This window comes from Lipotes vexillifer, unplaced genomic scaffold, assembly GCF_000442215.2.
Source record: "Lipotes vexillifer unplaced genomic scaffold, Lipotes_vexillifer_v1.1 scaffold691, whole genome shotgun sequence".
Classification (NCBI taxonomy): Eukaryota; Metazoa; Chordata; class Mammalia; order Artiodactyla; family Lipotidae; genus Lipotes; species Lipotes vexillifer.
This window is the reverse complement of record NW_006788040.1, coordinates 321863-347441: the sequence shown is the minus strand read 5'-3', so window position 1 is coordinate 347441 and position 25579 is coordinate 321863. Positions and strand designations below refer to the sequence as shown.

Below are 25579 nucleotides of genomic sequence, written 5' to 3'. Positions count from 1 at the left end.
GCAGGAAACAGGGCCTGGTCCAGCTCATGGAGGTCCAGCTCACAGAGGATTCTCAGCAGATGTGGCAGGCCCCCAGTTTGCCCATTCCCCTTCCTCAGCGGTGCTCAGTCTTTTTAGGTCCCCTGCCCTAAGCTCACAGCCAAGGGCTCGACCCCGCGCACCCCCTCAGACACCAGCTGGCTTGGTCGCTGTCCTGCGTCCTCCCTCTCGGCTCCAGCCCTCACGTGGATCCCCGGTTGGTGCAGGGGGCCAGCTATGCACGCCCCCGGGAGACCACCAAGGTCCGGGCCTGCCTCTCTCTCCCCGCATACCCAGAATGAACTTGTTGCAGTCGCCTTGAGAAGAACAGAGGGGCCGATGCCGTCTGCACTCCGTCTGCTTCTGCAGGGACCGTCCTATTTATGGGCGTTTTCTGACAGCCCAGCACATCCTGGCTTGCTGAGGGCAGCGCCCTGTCCACCTGATTCTGTGCGGGCCACTTCACCCCAATAGCAGGCCCAGGGAGGCCCCCATGCCTCTGTGTCCTCAGCCGTGGCCTCTGATGACTTCCTGGGGGCAGACGAACCGCATCAGCTTTGTGGGAAGCCCGGCAGCACCAGGCAGGGGGCATCGGGGTGTAAAGATCTCAGTGTCTTCAACTTCCTTCCTTTGGTTTCTCAGCTCCACCATCTTCCTATTGAGGTGCATGACATCCTTGGAATGGCTCCAGGTCTTAAAGTGAGGGGTCCCAGAATCTCTCAATTTTCCCATGTGTCATGTGGCCTAAATTTTAAGTCAGATCACCCTGAACATACCCTCCAAGTTGCGTGTAAATCCACCCAAACATTCCCACGAGACGTGGTAACAGACCCAACAAAGATTCATTTTCGTTATACAGAAGATTCGCTATACAAAGATTCATTTTCGTTACACATTTCATTATACGTTGACAAATAACAGTGACCATTTATTCAAGACCTACTATGTGCACGGCACTGGGCCAGCTTCATGAGCAGTATGTTCAATCCTCACGCAGCCCTCTTTAGGGGAGGAATTATGATCTCCACTTTATAGAGGGGGAAACAGATCAGAGATGTGGAGTCACTCACCCAGGGTCACACAGCAGAGAGGAGAAGGGGGTGGCCTCCTCCAGGGCCCAGCTCTTAGCCTAAATAGAAATAAAGATGATCATAAACAGTCCCTTTATTTAATACCAAAAAAAAAAAAAAAAAAAGATCCATGCATTTTGTGTGTGTGCTTAACAAAGTATAATTTTGCCTGTGATAGCTACTAGAATTTCCTGGCTTTTCGAAAGTTTGCCTTAAGCTACTTTGCTTTTATGAAAGACCTACATTAGTACCTGTTTTTTTAACGGAAAGAAATCCAGAGAATTTCTGCTTTTACAAAAAAAGGGTGAAAAGCAAAAATCACGTTCAGTGTTCATTTTATGACGAGCCATGACAGTGGCGAGGTGAGCCCCAAGCAGCGAGTGGCGCCACCAAGTGCCTTCCGTGGGAACCACACTCAGTATCTCAGCATCAAGCGGCCGGAGCTTTGAACTGTGTCTGAGAGCATCTGTGCTTTATCTCCACTTCTTCTGTGCATCTGTGAGCAAGATGTGTCCTCAGGTAATTGCTGCTTCAATTTATGCCACTGCAGCTTAGGAAAGGTTTCAGAGGAACGCTCTGCTTTCGGATAGTGGAGGGGAACCTGTATTTAATGATTGCTGAATGAATAAAATAATGAGGGCAAAGGGGTAAATTGTTAACCAAGAGGGTTTTCTTTTGCTGTTGTTTGTTTTTAGTTAACATTCTCAAGTCAGCATAAAACCCAACCTCCTTGCATCCCTGGAGGTGTGGGTGACACCTGGGCTCTGGAAACAGGTGGACTTGTGTGACCTTGGGTGAGCGAATGAAGGTCAGAATCACAGCCTCTTCATCTGTAAATGGAGAAGCTTCTCTCTCCTCGAGCCATTGAGAGATCACGAAAGCAAAACACTCAGCACGGCGCTACCTTCTAGCTTTTAATCACTGAGGATCCTGCCTACTGTTGACAGTTCAAACCAAGAGGCTGCTTCCTTCTGGTGCCCATGGAAAGCAGAGTTGGTCTCAACCCCTTAACCTGGGATGCAGCCGCCACCTGCTGGGGATTTAAGGGGGGAAGACAGAGGTGCGACAGCCTATCAGGCCTGACTCCCCAACCCCCATCAGTTCCTTTAGGATCCTGAAGACCTACTATGTGCCCAGATTTCCTGGGCCACATTTCTTCAACCTAGAGTTCTCAGTCCTGGCCCTACTGCCATCTAGGGCCGGATCATTCTGTGCGATGGGGTGTGACGGCTGTCCTGCACAGTGTACAATGCTAAGCAGCATCCCTGGCCTCCACCCACTAGATGCCAGTAGCATCTCCCTTCCCTCCTTGTGATAACTAAAACAACATCTCCTGTCATTGCCAGATGTCGTGCGGGGCACACAATCCACCCAGCTGAGAGCCACTGCCTTTAACTTTTGCCCACTACTATCGCTGTCACCACCCCCATTCTGGAGAACCATGGGGGTTCAGAGATACCCCACCGCCAGGAGGAGGCAGAATGAGGACCCAACCCCACGTCGAACGGAGATCCTGCTTCGGCCCCCTTTCCCAGGACCCCTGCTGCGCCCTCCCTCCGTCTGGCCCCCAGCTCGGCACAGCGGAGAGACTGACTCAGCTGGGGACAGGCATGCATGCATGGGGGAGTCCATTCATTCACACACCGACACGCTGACGTCTCCAGTGCAGCTCGCGTCAAAGCTTTATTTGCTGTTTCCAGAGTCTGAATGCAACGTCTTTGTACATGCAAAGGTCATTTTGTTTTAGGGCAGTCGACCAGATTCCCAACTGCTCTGCTGTGCGTATGAAACCTCTTTACAGTTACAAAATAGAAAAGCACTGGTGGACATCCAATACTCCGTGAGGTCCGGGAAGCCCCGTTTGTTTTGATGTTAAAAATATAGGTTTCTCTAGATGAATTCTCAGTCACACGATTAGAGATCATTTCTGGGACTGGATAAAGTGCCGGTCGACCACCTTCTGTTCAGAACTCCCGGAGCCTGTGAATTCGTAAGGCAACTGCAAGGACACAACTGGCAGGACGCTTCAACGTTCTCGCACACAGGACTCGAGTTCCTTCTCGATCGTGACTCAAATGTCAGAGGAAGGGACCCAGAAGAAAGGTTAGGAAAATACATAGCGTACGTGTATATATTTCCACTCCCCCCTCCATCTTGCAAAGCATTTTGGGGCTCATAACCATCTGGGAAGTGCAGGACTTGTAGGACGTTGGTACGATTTAGGGAACGACACAGTACAAAATATCTTCAGTAACGCAACAGATGACTTTTGTGAGCCCCGTATTTACAGGATCTATAAGGCTATGTGGAATGAGCTCATTCTTTAGACAACGGCATCACGTTGTTTTTTTTTTAGCAGGTGTGATGCCACCGGAGATTGTTAAAACAGTGCCAGGCTGATTCATGGGAGGAGATGGTGTGGTGCCAGGTGTGAGGGTGACCGTTTGAGGAGATTCTGGGAGGTCAGCAGTGAGCGGCTGAGAGGTTACCTTGCTGGAAATCTCAGGCTGACTTTCCAGGAACCTGGCTTTCTGGCCCCCTCCCTGCAGGAACCAACCTAGACAAAAGAAAGAACTCTCTAGAGGGGTGACGGGGGCCAAAGGAGATACAGACCAAGACTCAGCGCATTCATGCCTACCCGTTTTCTACGCGGTTCTATGTTTCCAGACCCTCGACTTGCCCAGAATTCCAACAGGGTAACTCCTGGCAGCTTCTCAGCACAGGGCTCAGATCCATCACTCCCTAAGGGGGTGGGGCCCAAGGTGGACCCCCTTCCAGATGGGGGGCAGGTCCCCTCTCCCTTAAGTGGCTCCCTCCTACTCCATGGAATCACGATGCCATGGGGCTTTTTTTTTGCTTTCCCGTTTTATCACGTGTTGGAGGAGGAAAGGCACAGTCGGAGGTTATAGAAGGATTCTCCATCACTGTAGTGACTCGCCACGGCATAAATTGGAGGGGGCGCAATTCCCGGTGGATAGAGTTTTTCTCCCACCTCCCTGCAGACCTCACCCTGAAATGCCAGTTTACACAAAGACAACAAAGTCATCTAGCTTCCTGTATCAAGGGACAGGGCTGTGTGGGAGGGACCACAGGGATGGAGGAGGAGAGAGGGAGCGGCTGGCTTGAGAGTCCTCTCCTTGGGTGGGACGCTGTCTTCCACGCAGGCCCACGTCACCTTTAAGCAAGCATTTTGTTTTGGAGGTGATCCAATGACACATCTGTGGGTTTTCAGCTTTGTAACGACGCCTAGCTCCTGGGGCAGTCTGGGGGGTACCGTGATGAAAAATGTAAATGGACAAGGCAGCTGTCAGCACCAGGTGGGAGCAGCTGAGGTCTCCTTCAGGGAGGTCATGCCTAAGGTTTTTCCAAATCCCCTGCACAGCCTCTAAGGTTGAAGACCTCAGGCTCACCTCTATTCCGATACCTAGAGTTGGCCTCACTTCTTCCTGGGAAGCACAAGGGAAGTCACATTTGTCTGAAAGCACATGACTTTGCTCGTCCCCTGCAAAACCTCCCCATCTGATTGTCCTTTCCCCGAACCCCAGACAACGTGAGGCCGTCAGGGCAGCATCACTCAAAGCCCCCAACGTTCTAAACTCCACTGGGGTTTAGTGAGGCTTCCCCTCCACTGGAGTTTCTCTGGTGGTACCGAGAGATTCTCCACAACACTGATTTTTGAGGCCTCACCATGGAATTTCACAGGCCAAAGGCTTCTGTTACATTAGGCAAGAGACCACGAAGAAGGGGATGGACTGGAGGGGAAAAAGATATGGACTTATCGAAAGACCAGCTCTCAGAATGCTGATGTGCAAAGAGGGTGTGGGGGGATGGAGGGGGAGAGAGAGAGTGAGAGAGAGAGAGAGAGAGTATAACTTAAAAAATCACCTATCCATCCATCTTATTTTTGATGCTTTCTGTATAAAACTCTCATTTACAGAAAGCCAAAGGCCCAGGCGAGGAGACCTGGACGAGGGCGGGCGACCTGATTGCATACAGATGATTAAGGCATATTAAGTTAGTTTAAAAGGAGACCGATTTCCAAAGGCGGCTCCAGGCAAACTCAAGAAACTATCATACAACCCCTTGCTTAGCCCCCAAGAGCTCATCTGGTTTAGAAAGAGGAGAAATAAACAAGCCGTCTGCCAGGCTATCTGCAAAGGCTCTAAGCATCGGTTGCTGCGAACTTCATTGTACTGATCACAGCAGGAGCCAGGGCTTACGGGAGCCTGCACTGAGTAGGCCGCTCCTGGCCCACCGTGACTGTCTGCTCAGCGGTGAAGTGATGAGGCTGCTGGGGTGGACTTTGTATGTCCTCATCACCGAGGAAGTAAATGGATTTTTATTTCCGATCCAGGTGTGGGAGGTTAGGTAGAAGACCTCCAGGTCAATCTTGTTTTCAAGTGTTTTTCTTTCCTGTTGGGTATACATGGGATGAAACATGACTAATTCAAAACTGAGAGTTTTGCATGGTGAGCATCACTATACTGACCGAACAGAGCAAGTGGCTTCCTACTGCCTAAGATGGTACCAAGGGGCCTTCCCATCTTGAGAAAGGCAAAGAAAGACAGCAGGCGAGAAAAGACATCAGGGTCAAAGCACACTAGGAGTGTCTAGAGGACCTACTGACCTGGACACTACCGCAAAACTGAAATAAAACATGAACTGGATCTCTGAAGAGTAAGAAAGAAAAATCAACTGAAGCAGGTTCCTGAAAGGATTAAGTCCCCAAATGGCCAGAGAGCAGACTGACCACAAACTCAGGGTATGAAGAGAATACAAGCTATGATCAAGCAGGACCAAATCTCCAGACACACATGCATGAGGTTTCCAGATGCACAAGGTTGCCCGGGTGACGGGCTCCAACAGCCGCCCATCCAGTAGCCAAAGCTCAGCCAACAGGACTCAGGGAGGGAGGGCCTCTCACCCCCACCTCGGTCACTGTCCATGGTGCTGAACCACTGCCCCTCTCGGCCCCGGGGTTTGTCTTAACCTGCAGAGACAGGATTGGTCTCCATCCTGCCATACCCAAGAGAGGGGAGTGGTGGTAAAGGGAGATAAGGGAGGAAGCGCTGAGGAGACAAAACAGAGACTGAAGGAGGGGTGGCCAGGGAGAAGGGAGGCAGGTTTCGACACCATCTGCAACGAATGGATTTATTAGGAGAGACTTTCACCTCTTGGGAAGTCCATTGCTGAGCAAAGATCCACTAAGAAGCTCAGCCCCAGTGCCCCTCAGCAATCACAGGCTGCCCTGTGAACTGCCCAAGCATCTCTCTCACACATGGGCGTCTCCCGGGCAAGGTTGGCACAAAGTTTATGGCAACTCCAGACATGGCGGTGGGCCGGCTATCCCTGGGATGACTGCTGGGGCCTTGGGCTCAAGAGGTGGAGGAGGCGGGTGTGGAGGATTTCCCAAAGAAAGGACAGAGTAGCCATGACTGGAGACCCCAGAGGTCTTGGAGATTCCTGGGAATGAGCTTAGAGTTGCCGAGAAGAAAAAGAGGCAAGGCAAGCCTACACTTGGTTACCTAGCGTCTAGCAAGTCTGTCCAGAGTTCCTGGGCTGGGGGTCGGGGGGACTCCCCTCCAGAGAAGGGCTTTCAGCAAGACCCTCCCTTCCTGCATTTGGACCTAGAAAAAGCACCTGGTCAGGTAGAATTGGGGGGAGGTTGGGTAGAAAGAAGAGGTGAGAAGAAACAAAAAGGACCCCTCATTCATCGTTTGTCCTGAGACCAACTGGGAATAGATCTTTTATGCCAGCAGCTCAGGTTGTGTTCAGAAAGGGACTTTGGAGAAAAAGCCTCTCGGGTGGGTCTGATGTTTGGGAGGGAAAGGCACTGCCATTTGGGCTGCAGTTTTTTGAACCTTGAGGCCAAGGGACAAAGGTCACCCTACAGAAGTCAGAGGGCGAATGAATAGGAACCAGGAAAATGTACACCAGGGTGACAATTCGAATTTTTAAAAAGCTTGGGGTAGGGATAAGATAACCTGAGATGACTGGATACTTCAAGCAAACTATTCACACACCTCTCCTGCTGTTCTTTAACATAAAAACATATACATATCAAATTTCAAAGAAAGTTGGCTGGATTATTGCTTTATCGCCTTCTAAAGCAAACAAAACGTGATGTACAATGGAACAGGCAAGCTCTGCACACAGCCCCACTGGGAGGATAAATACACTTGAAAGAATGAGGGCGGGTGTGTTTAAAGATCAGAACTGCTGATTCTTCGAGAGGGAGAAGGAATTCGCCAAAGGAGCGATCAAAGCCCCCAACCCGGCGGTGGTACTGCTGGGACCACAGTTACAGCAGGAAATGTATGGTTTCATCTTCCTTGGAAATGTCCTTCCGAAAAAAGACCAGCCCTGGGTGGGGGTCGGGGGGAAGAGGCGCTTTCACGACTCAGAACCCAGGGGAGACGGTCCAGCCTTACATCCATGTTCCTGGAGCTGCTGCAGGGGTTTAAAATGGGTAGAAATGCACATTTTTCCATTAAACAAAACCAAACCAAACCACCAGCATGGACATTTCTGGGCCGCCTGGCTTCTTTCCCAGCCTGAAGTGCTGTCCGGGGAGACGGAGCATGTGCTCGTGGAGGGTGAGCTTTCCTGCCCCATCCGTCCCGGCAGAGCCTGTGGTGAGGGGGGGCATTGGGCAGCCTTCTCCACCCGACCGACAGACCGACCGACCGGAAGGGCCCAGGTGTGTGCAGGAGGCAACGGCAGCAGCGGGACCTCGTCTTCGGGTACTGACAGTTAAGGCTTGTTCATTAGACGTGGCAGTGCCCCCTGTCCGGAGAGGAAGGGACAGTCCTGGTGTCAGCAGGGGGAACAAGAGACGTCATTTCTCCCCATCATCGAGCCCTAAACACTTTTCTGGTGCTCCCCAAGACGGCTACCCCACAAGCTACAGGCCAGGAAAGATGACTTTTTTTTTTTTTTTTTTTTTTTATTTTTATGGATGTTGTTGTTTCTTTCTTTTTTTTTTTTTTTTTTTTTTTTGAGGGGTGGGATGGGGAAGGTGGCGGGCGGCTGGATATGCTGGAATGAACGTGAAATTTAGGGTCAGGTCAGAGTGCCAGCATCGGTGGTGTCCTCAAATGGATGGCCGGAAGCTTAACTGAGATATCGTGGGTATAGCACTGAGCACCAAATAAATACAGGCTCTGATCCCTTATCTGAAATCCTAGAGCATAGATTTATTGGGGAACTTAGAAATTTTGAGTTTGTTAGATACATATATACGACATATATATGCTTATATGTAAATATTATGTAACATATAATACATACGTACATTATGCAACACCCCCATAATTAAGCACATAATATGCTTGCAGTATTATGTATGGATATTCATATAAAATGGGGAAAACAGAGTCTAAATAGTATTTTATCCATGCAGGTCAGGTTTTGTCACTAAATAAGGGACGGAGGTGCTTCGTTTTGCGAGCTTTCTGGATTTCAGGTTTGTGGAGAAGGGGTGGCGGGTCTCCTGTGCTGCTCAGAGCAGAGCTGGCTCTGACGGAGAAAGAGCCATGTGTTCCTCCCCCAGGGACTTCCGGTCCATCCTCAGGGAGCCCTCTGGACCGCTCAGCAACACGGGCGCTGCTACCCCATTTTACAGATGGGCAAACTAAGTTCAAGAAGTTAAATCATTTGGGGCCCACACCAGGGCATATCTAATCGTTCGATTTTTTAATTTCTTTTTTTTTTTTCAAATTAAAGTTTAATTATACAGGTTGTATAGGAATGTAGAAATTGGGGACATTTCAGATTAGGCTGTCCTGACCGTTCAATCTATAAAGGGGGCCTGAGATGCAGTGAGAAGGGCTGGCCAAGGGCGTGAGACCAGAGTCCATGCCCTTTCCACCCACCCCAGGCCGTCCAACTGTGTTTTTTTTCCCTAAGAAGAAGCAGATCATTGCCACCCTCTTTACGGGAACCCAGAACACCCTCAACCACGTTTTCCCTTCTCTTTTCCAGGGTGCAGCATCCCAAGTCTCTGAGCCTTTGCCTTCCGGCCCAAGTTCCCTGCTCCTCAGATTGCAGACTCTGTCCAGGTCTCCCCTCCAGAGCCCCTCATACCTGCTCAAGCTTGATTTTCATACAAGCTTTGCCTCTTCTTGGATTTCAGCTCCTTAAGCCACTGGGGAGAGGGCCCTTCCGATCTGAAACCACAAAGGCAGTGGGAGTCAAGTGTGAGCCTGACCGAGGACTCCCTGAGGGACCCAATTCTCCTGCCGCCGTGTGGGTGGGGGCTGAGCCACACTCGCAGGCAGCAAAGATGCCCATGTCGACACGATTGAAACAGGAATTAACCAAAGTGCTCCAAGATGAAGAATGTAAGCTAAATCAAGGTACATCCACTCTGTGAAATAATCTGCAGCAGAAAGTCATGCTTACATAAAATTATTTCCATCCATCCATTTGCCACCCAAATATCCATCCATCCTTCCATCTCTCTACCCAGGTACATGCCCATAAGGGTTAATTCTGTGTGTCAACTTGGCTAGGCCACAGTGCCCAGCTGTTTGGTCAAACATTATACTAGCTATTTCTGTGAAGGTATTTTATTTTATTTTTTAGACGAGATTAACATTTTAACCAGTTGTCTCTGAATAAAGCAGATCACCCTCCATAACATGGGAGGGCCTCATCCAATCAGTCGAAGGCCTTAATTGAAAAAGACCAACCTCCCCAGAAGAAGAGGGAATTCTGCCAAGATACTGCCTTTGGGACTTGAACTGCAACACCAGCTCCTCGCCAGGTCTGCAACCTGACTGTCTACCCTGCAGAATTTGGACTTGTCAGCATCCACAATCATGAAAAACAATTCCTTAAAATAAATCCTTCTCTCTCCCTCCCTGTGTATACATACTATTGTTATGTTTCTTTGGAGAACCCTGACTAAAACAATGCCTGTAAGACACAGATAGATAGATAGATAGATCGATCTTATGTTTACCGAATAATAACAATAATTATTTGGGGGAGGTACGATTTGTTTTAACTTTTTTTAAAAATTGAAGAACACACATCCAGAAATCACTCAGATCATAAGCACACAGCTCAATGAATTTTCTCAAAGTGAATACACTTGAGTCATCACCAACCGAATTGATAACATTTTCGAGTGTCCTATTTTTTACTTTCTTCTTTACGTATTTTTCTCTGTTTCTCAGAATGGCTTGTAATGAGAACACATCATTTTAACAAAAACAATGAAGTCAAACAAAAACATCTGAAAGTCTTTTAAAGAAAAAGAAATCATACTTATGAAGACTTTGATGGCTATGGGAGAATCGTCACATGAAACATGTAACCGGAAAAGAAGCTATGTATATTTTATGTTGTAACCTCGACTAGAGTTAAAAAGAATGGAAGGAGAAAGGCCCAAACGTCACTATGGTGGTCTTCTGGCGGGGTGGCGGGGTATCACATCATGGGTGATTTTCTTTCCTGCTTTATATTCATTTTATATTTTCTACAATTTCTAAGGTGAGCATGTACTACTTTTATAATCAAACACACGTACACACAAGACCTTACTTCTCTTGATCTCAGAGAAAGCTCCTGACTCCACAGTCCTGGAGGGCTCAGGGACATTGCTGACCCGGCTTGGGGGTGGGCTGGGGGTCTGCGAGGAAGGAGAGGTCCCCTGGGCAGACAGGGGTCTGAGTACCCCAAGCAAGGCTTGCCTAATGGTGGAGGCTCAAAACCAGGCCTCCTGGTATGGGGGTCCCTCCAGCCCTGGAGAAACACTGGTGCCCTCAGCTGACTCCAGAGCAATTCTGGCATCCGCAGAGCAAGACAGGTGCCATCTCTGCCTCAGCCTGTCTCTCTCTCTCTCTCTCATCCTCTTGCTTTCCTGCTTCCCATGGCCCACTCTGTGCTTCAATAACATGCACAGCCTACGGCACCCAGTTCTACCAGGCCTCTGGACCTTTGCATGTGCTGTGACTTTGGCCACCTCTTTTGTCTGTCGTGACCCAGATCGGGCGTCCCCTCCTCTTGGAAGCCTTTTCCACACCCTTCCTCCTCAAGTCTGGGTTCTGAACTCTTCTGCCTTCCTCTATCACCGGGGTCAGATAGTAAGTATTTTTGACTTTGAAGGTTATAGGGTGTCTGTGCCAACGTGTCAGGTCTGCAGTTGCATCAGGAAAGCAGCCACAGACAATCCTTAAATGATGGCTGCGTGCCAATAAAACTTTATTTACAAACACAGACGGTGGGCCGAATTTGACCTGTGGGCTATAGTCGGCCAACCCCTGCTCTACCATAGCTCTTATACAACAATAACAGTATCATGAATAATCCCTAGCTCTTATGTGTTCGCAACACTCTCACCTTTCGTCCTCCTCCACGCTGGAGGGCAGCACGCGACTGCCCAGCACCCCAGGCTGGAAGGGGGACTTGGGGGTCTTGGGCTGGGGGGCCCAGCTGGGGGTATCGCTGGGACTGTCCATCTCTGGCCTCTTGTGCAGCTGAGCCTGGGAAGAGAAGACAGGGGTGGAGTCTGTAACCCGCCCTTGGTCTGGGGAAGGGTCCCATCCTACGGCACTGTCACTGCATGGCGACAGCAGGGCTCCCAGCATCTGAACGGACCCAGGCAGCAGACTCAGGGGTGGGGGAGATGCTGCCTGACCATGGAGGCCAAGAAAAATCAGAGGTCAGGCTTGTAGTCCAAGAGGCCACCCTGACCACTGGGATCAAAGAACCATGAAAAGTCCACACAACCACATTGTCTCTGGCTGAAAAGCCACCATGTGTGGTGTCCTCGTCACAGCACACTCCATCTCCTTTAGTTTCCTGAGAACCCCGAGATGGAGACAAGAGATGCATCTTACAGCTGAAGTCTAGCTCTTTTAAGCTCTTTGCTCCTGTGAATATGAATAAGTGAGGTTTCTGACCATCAGATTTGCACAGGGAAAAGGCGGGGTGGATTCCCACCATTTTTGGAGGGCACACAGGGAATGGGATGACTTGCAATGGTGTGCCCAGAATTCCTTTGGGGGCTGGGGGGGTACGATGGTGGCAGGTGGCATCTGTCTCCAAGTCAATGCTGGCAGAGCCCCCAGCAATAGCGGTCATCACCATCGTCGGCCTGGCAGCTTCTGTGTGCTGGGCATTCAGCGTCTGGACTCCACCAGGTGTAAGTTATATGACACACGTTTCCAGGGTGGAGGCTGGCTTTCTCTGTTTTATAGAGGAGTAGCCTAAAGGTCAAAGGCTGAGCAGTTGGCCCAAAGTCACATGGTTTTCAACTAGGATTCGTCCTAGGTCTGCCCAATTCCAACTCCAGGGCTCTTTCAAGAAAAAGCCTGGCAGCCTCCCTAGGGCCTCTGCTCCCTCCTGTAAGCAGGGCCTTTCTCTGTCCCCCTGTGTTAGGCTGCCCTGTAAGGCAGGCTTTGTTCCAATGCTTCAAAAAAGAAGTCAGAAAACCTCTGGCCCAGGACAGTTGCTGCAAGACATTTACGTTTTGAAGGCCTGTAAAATGAATTACAGGGGCAAGTATGCATCCGCTGTTTATCAACTTTTTATTCTTGCCAGAAATGACATGAAAAGCAAAGCTGCCATCTACTGAAGGAGTGGCACGTTCACAGCCCCTAACAGGAGGCTCCCTGGCCACACGGAGTGTGGGGTTGAGAAATTCCACAAACAACCTAGGCTTCTTTGTCTTGATTTCTTCTTCAGTAAAATGGGAGTAAAGAGCTACCTTTTTTAGGGTTGCTGGGGACATAAAGCGAGTTTGCAAGCACATGGTGCCTGGGGATAAAAGAGGCCCCTCTCTCGCTTGCATTAAGTACCGCTGCCTCCCAGGACCTGTGAGATGCGCAGTGGAGCTGAGCGTGGGAAGACAGCCCAGCCCTGCCCTCAGGATTCCACAGTCCAACTGGGATTGCGGTGCTATTTAAGACAGATTAATGTGGCTCCAATGCTGACTTCTCACACTGTCTGGAATCAAAATAATCATTTTATGTGCCTCCCACCCCTAGCACACCAGATTCCTCAAGAACAGAAGCCTGGGCTAGTTCACTCCTGTTTCCCAGACATCCAGCACTGGGCCTGATGCCTAAGGTGGACTTTTAACCCCCTTTACAGATGAGCACATGGAGGCTTAGCTGGAAGACTAAACTGAGCAGCAGGTGTGGGGGCTAGAGAAAGAAAGTGGAGATTCAGAAACACAGGATTACTGGAGAAATCCAAATAAATCAGTAGTATTGCTCATAGCACCGGGCCAAGGCCGATGTCCTGGTCTTGATAACGTACCATGGCCATGGGATGCTTTAGCACTGGGGGAAGCTGGGTGAGGAGGGGTACACGGGAAGTCTCTCATACTAGTTTTGCAACTTCTCATGAATCTTCAACTATTTCAAAAATTAGACAGAGAGGGAGGAAGACAGGAAGGGAGGAAGGGAGGGATGCAAGGAAGGAGAGAGGGAAGGAAGGAGGGAGGAGGGTGAGAAACATGGGCCTGTCTGTTTTGCTGCCACAGGTAAGCATAGCTCTGGGCATGAAGTCTGGTACCTTCAGCGCTGCCGGGTCCATGCCTGGAAACACGGGCATCCTCTGGGGTCGGCTGATGGGCGTCCTCTCAGCTCTGGGTGTCTTTTCCTCTTCATCTGACTCTTCCTTCCTGGGGGATTTCTCCTCTGTTGCAAGGAAAAGCGTACTGAAGTCACTGGCAGCCTCCATTCTGAGATTTTCCTTCTCCTTAAAACTCTTCCATGGCTCTCCATCTACAGATCAAGTCTAACTCCTTAGCAAGGAATCACAACTCTCCACGAACTGGCCCTGCCTTTCTAGCTTGATTCCTGCTATTTCTGGCTTGGGAAACACTGAGCCGCTTAGAGAGACGACCCGCCCCTGCCCTTGCCACACCCACGGAATGTTCTTTCCACACCTCTGCCCCTTTGATCCTGTTGATATTTCCATCTGGAATACCCTTCCCTGGCTAATTCCTATCTGTTCTTTAGGATTCAGCTCAAGGTTTGACATGGAATGCGGCCAAAGAAGTCCTCAGAGGAAAATGCATAGCCTTAAATAATTTATTAGAAACCCCGAAAGACTGACAATAAATTAACTGATCTTTCAACTTGAGAATCTAGAAAAAGACCAGCAAACAAACCTGAAGAGAGGATAAGGGTGAAATTTAATAAGGATAACAGCATAAATAGTGAAATCCTATTAAGTTGTCTCAGTTCCTTGCAACATGTGGAGCCCCAATTAACATATCATCCTCAAAAAAATGTTTTACCTAGTTTCTAATAAGCTTGGTGTAATAAGAAACCACAGTTTCCTATGTCATTGTGTTCTAATATCCCACAGCCTTCGAAGTCAGAAAGCTCTTCCAGGGTTTAACCTAAATCCTTCCTGCTATCCAATGTGCTACCTGTGGAGGAGAGGGGGCATACCTGTGGAGTCCTTGAACATCCACGTGCTGTTGGCCTCCTCCTCCAAGGGAGACCTGCTCTCCGACTCGCTGACTCGGCTGCGCCGGAGGGAGTGGGAGATGGGAGCCCGGCGGCGGCTTCTCTTGCTGAGCTGCACCCGGGTCTTTAGGGCACTTGAGTCGAGGACTGAAGTTTGCTGTGGGAGTGGCAGGAAAGAAGAGGGGAAACAAAGCATGGGAAACATTAAATGGGGGCATCACCCAAGGGAGGTGTGCATAGCTGCGTCGATACACAGCGCAATTTAGGTGGTACGCGGGCCAGCATTTCCGCATTTCAGTAGGAACCTAACACTCTAAGCCTACTTTCTCTGTGAAATATAGCATGTAGGCTGATTCCAAGAATCAAATAAACCTTGAGTGCCCCACACAGTGCCTGGAACACAGTGGGCACATAATGGAAATGGCTTTCCCCTCCTGGTGACATCATCTGAGCAGGTAAGCTACAGCAGTACCTAACAGGAGCTCAGTACATGTTTGTTTGTTTGTTGAATGAGTAACTGAACACATCGTCTAACTAAATCCTTACAACAACCTTATTCCACACAGGGTCCATGAGCTGCGAGGTTCTCAGTATGGTCCTTCCTCTACCCACAATAACGCAGGGTGCAGGTGGGAGCCGGTGGAGCAACCTACTAAGTACCAGGCATTTGTTTTCGAGCATCACACTCTGAGCAGAGGCGGGTGGAGGGTCAGTGATGGTTTCCAACATCACCACCTTTTGTGCTGAGAGGGCTGGCGGCAGACCACCTGGGTAGGCCCAGCAAGAAGGTGGGGCAGCCTCTGGCTCAGTGATCTCCAAGGAGATAGTGGTGAAGAGCTCGGAGCTTGGGCCTCAAATCCCGCTCAGTTTGAATGCCAGCTGTGTGACCTCAGAGCAGGGGACTTACCCTCTCTGAGCTTGGGTATCCCTATTTGTAAAAACGGAATGATAATAGTATCCCCTTGCCAGGGTGGTTGAGAGAATTCAGGGAGCCCAGGCATGGAAAGTCCTGGTTCCAGCAGCACCTGACTCAGGCTCGCAGCCGAGAGCTATTCCTACAATGGGCCTCTCCCTTCCTGGCCAGCTCAGGTCCTGGCCTGAAATGTTGGATTCTTCCTCTCAGGTCCACTTTGGAGAAATTCTGTCACCCAGGGCCTTTTAAGTTAGCGATGATGAGCTAATTTCAGTGACTCATTTCCCAAAGTCGGTAAGTGACAGACACCCCATTGGGGGAGGGAGGAGGGGCCTGATATCTGCACAGCTGTTTCCCAAACTGGCTGCGATGCTGTCCAGTGAGGGGATTTGTGTGGGGCTGGTGGAAGTGGGGGAGAGATGGAAATCATAAAGGGTCCGCCGTCCTCAAGAGGAGAGCATATATCTCCGGTCGCTACTAAATACAGCGGGTTTCTCAGACTCAGGGGAAGTGGGAGGGGCTGCTGAAGGGGGCGTGGTCCCGTTCCCCAGGGCCACCCGTGCAGCCTCAGGCTGGTGCAGAAGCTGATTCCTTCCCTAGTGCCTCGCCTCCCCTTTCAGCCTCCAAACACTGCCTGTGGGAGACCTCAGTGTTCAATAATTGGCTGGACCTGTGCTTAGGGACACTGGCATTTCAATCACTCAGTGGTCACTTCTGTTCCCTAATCAGCAAAACTGAGGGAGTTCCTGGTGGTCTAGTGGTTAGGGTTTGGTGCTTTCACTGCCATGGCCCAGGTTCAATCCCAGTCAGGGAACTGAGATCCTGCAAGCTGCTCAGTGTGGCCAAAGTTTTTTTAAAAAATGTTTAAAAACAAAACAACAAAAAAAGTAGTGTTGTCTCTGGTTATATGAAAGGATAAGTTAAAAAAATAAAATAAAATAAAAATGGGGCAGGGGTTTTGCCTCTTGGGCTTAGTGTTCCAGAAAGTAAATCAGGAGAATTATGCTATGGCACGGTGACATCGTATGGGCGTGTAAGTGGGAGCAATGGTTGGGCCATGGCTGGAGCTCAATAAATGTTTGTTGGATGAATAACTGAATAAATCACCTAACTAAATCCTGACAACCTGCACTCTGTCCATGTTTATATAGTGGGGTGCCCCAATGGAGACCGAGTGTGTGCCTTTCCTCATTTCTGCCCTTATTTAGAGATGCCAGAGAGAGACCTTGACCATATTTAGGAAGGAGAATCCCATTTGAGGCCCTAAAGGAAGCCCCACACCTAAAGCAGTGATGGTCCTTCTCTGGGGGCATCTGTGCAGCCATCTCTAAGAGTGTGGATGTGAGGCTTCACTGAGGAGACAGGGTCCGTTTTGGATTTTGCATCATTTAGATGTTGCATCCTCAGGAGGGTGGGCAGGTAGCCCTATTGTCAGGGAAGGAGAATAATAAGACCCCTGTGTCTCAAGGATTGAAAAGGATAACCTGCCTGACCCCTGCAGGTCTAGAAGGGGCTGGGTAGGAGGCAGTGGGACTTGGGTGGCTAGCATCCTGCGGGGTGGCTCTCCGTGGGCCCCAGAAGAGCTGAGTTCTGAGGGCTGCCCACGCCTGAAGAGGCTCCCCTTTACACACAGGCTTGGATTCCCTGGCTCCAGGGACATGGTCCCACTTGGCAAGACCTTGGTAAGAACCCCCAGCAGAATCGGTCTGAGCAAAGTCCAGGCTGCACGCCTAGATTTGCACACCTCAGGCAGACACCTCCCACCCGCCAGGGGTGAGAAGCCAGATGGCCTGTTCGCCTAACAGGTGAGGGCTCAGCTCAGTTTTAATCTGTACACATGTGATTGCATTCACAGCTGTGGAACCCACTGTACTGGTTACAGGTGGATAAGGAAGCCGAGGTTCAGAGAGGTGAAGACAGTTGCCCCAAGACACACAGCTGGTGTGTGGCAGGTACAAGCCTCATGTAGACTTTAGTCCCATCTCAGACTGTGCCCTCTGCACCCACCACAGGGGGCCCTGGCACACAGATTCTACCGGGGAAAGGGGTAATTCATCGGGGGATGCTAGACCGTCCCTTTAAGAAGAAATGACTGTTTCCAGCACATGCTCCCAACGACTGACTTACATGGATAAAGGAGAAGTCGTCCACCCTCTTTGCGGGGCAGGCATCTGCTGGGGGCGGCCCCTCCATCCCGTCAGTGGATTCCAGGTCCGTGCTGGATCGGTCCACGCTGGTGCTCTGCTGGTCCTTGGAGCAGTCGTGCTGGTCCCCAGCAGAGGTGGTCTCCGTTTGGGAGGACAGGGAAGACAGGCGGCTGCTGGGGGGCTGCTTCTGAGCCGACGTGCCACTGCTGTCCGGGGATGGGGACTCGGGGGCCAAGCTATGAGAATGGAAGGAAGGGAGGGAGGCCTGGTCAGGCAGGTTGTTTCAGAGACCTGAATTTCAAGGAAGGGAAGTGGCAGAAGGTAGGGTGTGGGGTGTGCTTTATATGAAAGGGAACAAGAGACAGAACATCCCAGTTAGGAGAACCACTCTGGGCCCAGCCAGGTGCTGTCCATGGTGCCTCTAGAACACCTGAACAGCTGCAGAATGGGTGCAGAATGTCCCGTTCAAGACCATCTAACCCTGCGCCGTCCAATACAGGAGGCACTGGTCACATGTGGGTCGTTGGGCCCTTGCAATGCGGCGAGTGAGGGCTGATCTGGGCCCTGAGTGCAGTCAGTACACACTGATTCCCAGCACTTTGAGTGAAAAAAAAATGAACGTCAAATACCGCGTTAATGACTTTATAGTGATTACATGACAGTATTTCGGGTCTATTGGGCTCAATAGAACATACTGTTAAAATTAATTTTGCCTGTTTCTCTTTTACTGATGTGGCTACTGGAACACTAAAACGGCATGCGTGTCTCGAGTTTGCAGCTTGCGTTGTATTTCTGTTGCACAGCGCTGATGCAGACCAAATAATCACTGGCAGTCACCAGCGGGAGAGCAGGAGGGGGGGAATCTCCTGCATTGTTTCATCCATCCATTCATTCACTCATGCACTCATTCAGTCACTCACTCACCCACTCACTAAAGATTTACGGAGCGCTTACTACGTGCCAGGCCCTGTGCTAAACATTGTATCGTTCCACCCTCTTCACAATCCTACAGTGACTACCCTATAATCCTGCAACGTCCACAGCCCTAGGAGACAGGATTAACCTCAGCAAATTAAATACTAACCTCGCGCAAGATGAGGAAACCGAGGCGCAGAGACGTGGAGTAGCCTGCCCAAAGGGACAGACCTGACCCCAAATCCAGGTCCATGACCCTCTCCTCTTCCTGGAATTTCTGCCCATAATGTATTCCAAGTACCACTTGGATAATTGGAACCACACAAGATAGAAAATATGTCAATAAATCAAACCATTAAATTAAAGAGGCTCTCCGCTCCCCCCTTAAAAAGACACCAAAGCCAAGAGCACAGGAAAGCCTAACCCTAAGGAAGGGGGGACGGGCACACCAGACACCACCTCACTGATAGGAGGGTCTGCCCTGAAATACCCCTGAGCTGCACCCTTGGGCAGAACCTGCAACCCAGGTGTACTGGTGTTTCACTGCAGGAGCCCAGCCATGCTTTCGTCAGCTCGGGGAAGAATTTATTCCTTGGAATAGGCAGGATGTTTGGGTGTGGGGTGCGACTGAGGCAAATCCACAAAAAATGAGGGAAATACCACTGAGGAGGCTGCAGGTGGCGCCGCTGCTCAGGGCTGGGAGCACAGCAGCTCCGGGGCCCTTTCCCGGAGGAGGAGCTGCAGTGCCTCCTGGAGACAGCAGGGGGCGACCCCAGGACACAGGGGAGACGCCAGGTCCCAGAGGGAGAAGGGGCCTCCCAGGGTCACACAGCGACCGCAAAACCGGGACACCCAGGCTTCCAGACTCGCTCACTGATTAACACGCATCACAGGGTAGGAAAGAAAACAAAAAGCCTTCGTGGGTACTGGAAGGAACCTGTGCTTCCCTTTTTCTTACCCACTTCCAATTCCATCAGCCTCCACCCAGCTTTAGTACCAATGACAGCTATGAGACATAAACCAGCAGAGGGGTGTGGCCGCTCCTGACGGGTGGGGGCAGGGGAAGGAGAATGGGAGACCTGGGTCTGAGTCCAGCTCAGCCATGGACACACCATATCCCTGGGCGTGAAACCCACAGACGAGGAAACTGAGTCACACAGTGACACAGCTGGTAGGTGGCCATGCCGGGGTCGACCCAGGTCTCCCTGACTTCAAAACACCGTGCGACGTGCCGCGGAGCGGCTGGGCCCGTGGGCCATGGCCGCTGAGCTTGCGCATCCGGCAAAGGGAGAGGCCACGACAGTGAGAGGCCCACATATCGCAAAAAAAAAAAAAAAACCGTGCGATCCTGTGGCCTGCCGGTGGGAAGTGTGAGCTGAGAACACGGCAAGCCCACCTCCCCGTGTCCACGAAGCTGCTGCTGTGTTCGATCCCCCCCAAGGGAGAGAAGAAAAATTGCATTTTTAAAACAATGAACAGGTGAAATGTATCAAGCTCCTACTAAGTGCCGGGAAATATGCCAACTGCTGCACAGGTTACCCTGCTAGGATCCCACATGCCGCGGAGCCATGGCCGCTGAGCTTGCGCGTCCGGCAAAGGGAGAGGCCACGACAGTGAGAGGCCCACATATCGCAAAAAAAAAAAAAACACCGTGCGATCCTGTGGCCTGCCGGTGGGAAGTGTGAGCTGAGAACACGGCAAGCCCACCTCCCCGTGTCCACGAAGCTGCTGCTGTGTTCGATCCCCCCCAAGGGAGAGAAGAAAAATTGCATTTTTAAAACAATGAACAGGTGAAATGTATCAAGCTCCTACTAAGTGCCGGGAAATATGCCAACTGCTGCACAGGTTACCCTGCTGACAAGCCCATGTGCCTCAGTCTTTGCCTCTGCAAGATGGGGCGATAGGATTAAATGTTATGTTTCAGTGCTTACAACAGTGCTCGGCCTGTCCGCTCAACACATCTTGGCTCTTTTTATGAGCGTCATCCCCTTTCTATGGAGAAGGAGCGTGAAATCTGGTAAATATAACTAATTTACCCAGGACCTCACAGCCAGCTGGAATGAAGCTGGAATTCAGCCCTGCCTGCCTCCTGAATCCAGGCAATGCTCAGTAACCTTCAGGCTTCTGCCACAGTCATAATAATATTCCTTCCCAGCCAGGCTGACAGCTGAGGGGCCCTACAAGCCTCTAACAGCGGTGATACTAAATACTGACATAGCTTATAAAGCAGTATCTGTAATATGCTCCTATATTTGTAAACACACAATATACATACAGAAAAAAGTCTAGAAAGACAACAAAAAACATTAATGAAGGCTATATCTGTGTGCTGGGATTAGAGGCGATTTTCATTTTCTTTGTAATTTTTTTTTATGGTAGTGAAACACACATAACATGAAATTTACCAGTAGTGCATTCACAATGTTGTGCAACTATCACCGCTCTCTGGTTCTAGAACATCTTCATCTCCCCGGAAGGAAATCTGGTCCCCTGTTCAGCAGTCACTCCCCTCCCCCTCCCCCCAGCCCCTGGCAACCACAAATCTACTTTCTGTCTCTATGGATTTGCCTATTCTGGACATTTCATATATCATTTTAAAATAAGTTTTTTGTACATTCTAAATTACTGTTTTATAAAAAGAAATGGTTTGCTCTTATAGTTACAGACAAAACACGTCCTACTTAGTAACAGAGAAATCAGGAGGCAGATGGGCCACCCTGCCCCCTCCCAGAGGCCCCGCACCGCACGCCCCACCTCTCCCCGCTCTGGTGCTGGTGCAGCCATGTCCCATACTGGCTGTCGGCTTCCTGCACGAGGGTGTCAGTGTCCTTGGCCTCGGGGGTCCGCCTGGAGAAACACTGCTTCAGCTGATCCTGCAACGACAAGCCAGAGGTTTCCATCAGGGAAAATGCTGGTAACTCACACCGCATCGCCCCCTGCTCGAACCCACCTCAGCTCCCTACCGCTCTCGGAAGTGGGTCCAAACGTCTGTGCTGGGCATGAGGGTGACCTACCATCCGGGTTTGCCCAAGACATCGCAGGATGCGGGACGGCGGGTGCCAAAGCCAGGCAAACTGAGACGAAGGGGTCACCCTCCTGCGTCCTGTGTGGGTACCACCCTACCCCTGGCCAAACTTCTCTCCATCTTCACTGCTCCCAGGACTTATCAGTCTGGTTACGGTGCTCCCCCGTCCATCCCCCGCCACCAGGTTCTCACGGTCGCCATGCTTCCACCATCAGCATCACCAGCACAGTCTTCATGGAGCATTTAACTTGTCCCGGTGTTGATCAAGCTGTCTGCATATCACCTTGCTGAGCTGCAGTCCCATGGCAATCCCATGAGGTGGAGCTCATTACAATCCCCATTTTACAGACGAGAACACTGAGGCTTACAGAGGTGAAGTGACATGCCCCCCATCAAACAGCCAGTAAATGATGAGGTAGGACTCAAACTTGGGCAGGGGGCTTGGACTGCAAGTCCAAACTGGCAACCACTGTGCCCCACGCAGCCCGGATCCCCGGTTCTGTCACCAGCTGCTTGGTGACTGGTCTCTGCCCTCAGCCTGGACCCTAGGGAGACGGTCCTGCTAACCACAGCACTGGCCAAAGGGCCTAACCTGGTACCTGGCACATGCTGGGAAGCCCACAGATCTCAATCAAAGTGCTGGCCTCCCTAACTTGTTCACTCGGCAAATTAAAAGCCCGTCCCCGGTTACTGATTGGGGAGCAGCTGGAATGTTCAAGGCAAAACCAAAACTCCAGGGCTTCCCTGGTGGCGCAGTGGTTGAGAGTCCGCCTGCCGATGCAGGGGACACGGGTTCGTGCCCCGGTCCGGGAAGATCCCACATGCCGCGGAGCGGCGGGGCCCGTGAGCCATGGCCGCTGAGCCTGCGCGTCCGGAGCCTGTGCTCCGCATCGGGAGAGGCCACAACAGTGAGAGGCCCGCGTACCGCAAAAAAAAAAAAAAAAAAAACAAAACTCCAGCCCCTTGGGTGGCCATTGGCACAACAGCAATTCAAAAAAAAGCTCAGTGCTTTGTGTTCACCTAGAGGGGTGGGGTAGGGAGGGTGGGAGGGTGGGAGGGAGGGAGACGCAAGAGGGAGGAGATATGGGGACATATGTATATGTATAACTGATTCACTTTGTTATAAAGCAGAAACTAACACACCGTTGTAAAGCAGTTATACTCCAATAAAGATGTTAAATTAAAAAAATGGCCTTGGCTTCTGAGCTTTGAAGGATGTTCCCAGTCACCACCTCTTGATGGCTTGGAGCCAGTGGATGAGGAATATGGAGGGAGTTGGGGGTCACGGGGCGAGGGGGTGAGAACAACTCGGCCCCCAGTTCCAGAAACACCAGCAGGAGCGTCTCACTCCTTGTGTTCCACTGGGGTCAGGAGGCATGTTCTGCTGCAATGTGCTCTGGAGCATACGCATCTCCTGCTCAAACACCTCCCACAGCTCCCTACTGTCCTCCTGCTGAGATCCAACACCCCTTGCAATTGAGCCCCAAGTTTTCTGTCCAGTCCCATCTCCTAGCCCTGCCCCAAACAGACGCCCCATCCCACCCACCGAGACCTACTCACTGCATCCCACACAAGCCTTACCTTCCAGCCTCTGTGGCTTTGCTTGTACCTTTCCCCCTTCCTATCCATCCCTCCCACCCCAAGCCATTGCAACAACCCACAGTGACCTTGCCTTCCCCTGCACTCTCCCTGCCTACTCTGGACTCATTTTTGTGCCAGGTAAAGTTTGACATATAAGTTATTTATGCAACAGACATCTACTGAGCACCTACCATGTGCTAGGCACTTGGGAACCAGGGGTGGGGGTCACTACACAGATTCTGTAACTCAGACGAGGCAGCCTTTAAGATCGGACACTCCATCACCTTTGCTCCCCACCCAGAGCCTGCCTGGCACCCAGTAGGTGTTTCGTGGCGGTGGGCAGACTGTCCTGCAGTAGCTTATCTTCCTCCCAGTGGGGAGCACGTCTCTTCACAGCTTCTACGGAGCCATCCTTAGCAGAGCAAACGTGTGTGGTCCTGCAGAGTGAGCAGGCGCCTGGGGGGGGGGGGGAAAGCTCTGCTGTGTGACCTCAGGGCTTTTGTCTCCCTCTCTGGGGCACAGGGACGTGGCACGATGCCAATGAGAAGACCCACATGATAGCTCCAAGGGCAGGACCTGACATTCAGGAAACACCCCATAAATGACCATCTCCTTCCTCATTCTCTTTCTCTCACCTTTTGGAGACACTTGCGTACCCCATGAGGGGATGCTATGGGCGAGGTATGTGCAAAGATCCCAGGGAATCAGGATAAACCTTTCAGTCACCCTGGTAAACAACCACACTCACACACCCTCATTTCGCTGCCTGTAGATTCCTTTTCCTCGTTACCAAAATCACAAATGCTTGTTGCAAAACATGTCAAAATTACAGAAACGCACAAAAAATAACATTTAAAAGTCACCCATCACCTAGTGACCATATTCTGCCATAATCCTGCCCAGAATTTCATCTGGGTTAACTCATTTAGAGCATCATCGTTAACGGCTGAAGAATATTCTGCTACCCGGACACAGCATTGCTCCTTTAATCGATCTCCAAGTGTCGTGGCATTTAGGTTGCTGTTCACCGTTATAATCAACCATACGATGAACATCATTGGGGCTGAAGTGACACATCTCTGATGACTCCCACGGGAGAACTCCCTAGGCAGAGAATCGCAGGGTGGAGGGGTAGCATATACAAGGCAGCCTTGGAACAGTCCACCCAAACTGCAAGTCCACAGCAGCATGCGAGGGTGGCTGTTAGCACGCCTGAGAGATTCAGCCAGTCCCCAGGTGGGGAAACTTGGATGTTTTTGCCTTGAAAGGTCACCTGACATGGTCAGATGCCCAGTACCCTTAAGAGAATTCCCCCTGGGACCCAGGAATGTAAGTGGTCATCTGAGCATGCTCCCAGCTGCTTACTGCTTTCAAAGTTGTCACAGAATCGGCCATTCCCTAACTTAACCCACCACATGGGTCGGATTTGGAGGCCAGAGGTCGGGGCCTGGGGGGCTGCCTCTGGTGGACTCGACATCCTTGTCCCCAGCAGCTTGCAGACGGCTGCAAGGTACATGATAGGTCTGTGCCCCGGGTGTGCCAAGCTCAGCATAAGGCAGCACGGTGACTGCTCAGGGACAGCTTACAGCTCAGGGTTGCTGGGGGAGAGGTTGCTGTCTCTGCTCTGCCCCAGCCAGGTGGTCTGGCCAAGGGACTCCGCCCATCCAAGCCTCAGTTTCCTCAGTGGAAAAACAAGGGTTGTTTTGAGGCTTCAGGGAGATAAGCCCTGGAACGCGTTAAGCTCAGTGCCTGGCATATAGGTGCTCGGGACACAGGAGCTGATGCGATCAGAATCAAGTTCACGGCCCTCCCCAGAGTCAGGCAGGGGGATGGACTCCTGGTAAAGTGTGATTCTTCTCGGGTCCTCAAAACCCCCAAGAGATGGGGATCTTTTGGTGCTGAGTGATGGAGGAAGGGATCTGCAGGTGGGGCCTCTGGAAATCAGCACGGCAAGTCCGAAGGATGCTAAGGGTGGAATCAGGGCAGGAGGCAGGGGAATGTTTCCTGACCTCCTTTGGAAGGCTCTGGGCAGCAGGGTGTGGGGGGAATAAATGGTGCTCAGCAAAATACATTGGCTTCCATGCATCCCCACTTGTGGGTCCTCCCGCAGAGGTTTAAGATTCACGCTCACGGATCTGTAATCCCCGCAGGTAGGGATGGAGGTCTTCTCCCTCCACTGCCTAAAGCCAGACTCAGGATTCCGGACAGCAGCATCCCTGACTCCTCTGTCACGCTCATCCCCATGTCGGATCAATCCCCAAGCCCTTCAAAGCCTCCATCAGGAAGACTTTGGCCAGCTCTGGGGTCTCCCTGCCTCCCTCATCTCTGCTCCCCGCCGGCCCCATATATTCTCTTCCCATTACACTTTCCAAAACTGAAATCTAAGCCTGCAGGGTCTCTGCTCAAAACCCTTCAGTAGCTCCCCAGGGTCAAGTCCAATCACCATAAGGATGGCTTGTAGGACTTTCATTAGTGGG

At 51.0% G+C, this 25579-nt stretch overlaps 2 protein-coding genes across 3 annotated transcripts in view; both read right to left on the bottom strand.

Annotated features, from left to right (window-relative positions):
• The window catches only part of CRYBB3 (crystallin beta B3), a 7153-nt gene extending 6790 nt beyond the window's left edge, over positions 1-363 (bottom strand). For both annotated transcript variants that reach the window (XM_007461129.1, XM_007461130.1), the window contains exon 1: positions 323-363. The gene's annotated coding sequence lies outside the window, so the exon portion shown is untranslated. The remainder of the gene's footprint in view (positions 1-322) is intronic.
• An 8814-nt stretch (positions 364-9177) lies between these two features.
• Positions 9178-25579, bottom strand: part of KIAA1671 (KIAA1671 ortholog) — a 129262-nt gene continuing 112860 nt past the window's right edge. The window contains exons 5-10 of the mRNA XM_007461209.1: positions 21251-21369; positions 17562-17817; positions 14504-14678; positions 13617-13741; positions 11436-11578; positions 9178-9256 (exon numbers count right to left, since the gene is read on the bottom strand). Coding sequence (XP_007461271.1) covers positions 9178-9256; positions 11436-11578; positions 13617-13741; positions 14504-14678; positions 17562-17817; positions 21251-21369 — 897 coding nt within the window. The remainder of the gene's footprint in view (positions 9257-11435; positions 11579-13616; positions 13742-14503; positions 14679-17561; positions 17818-21250; positions 21370-25579) is intronic.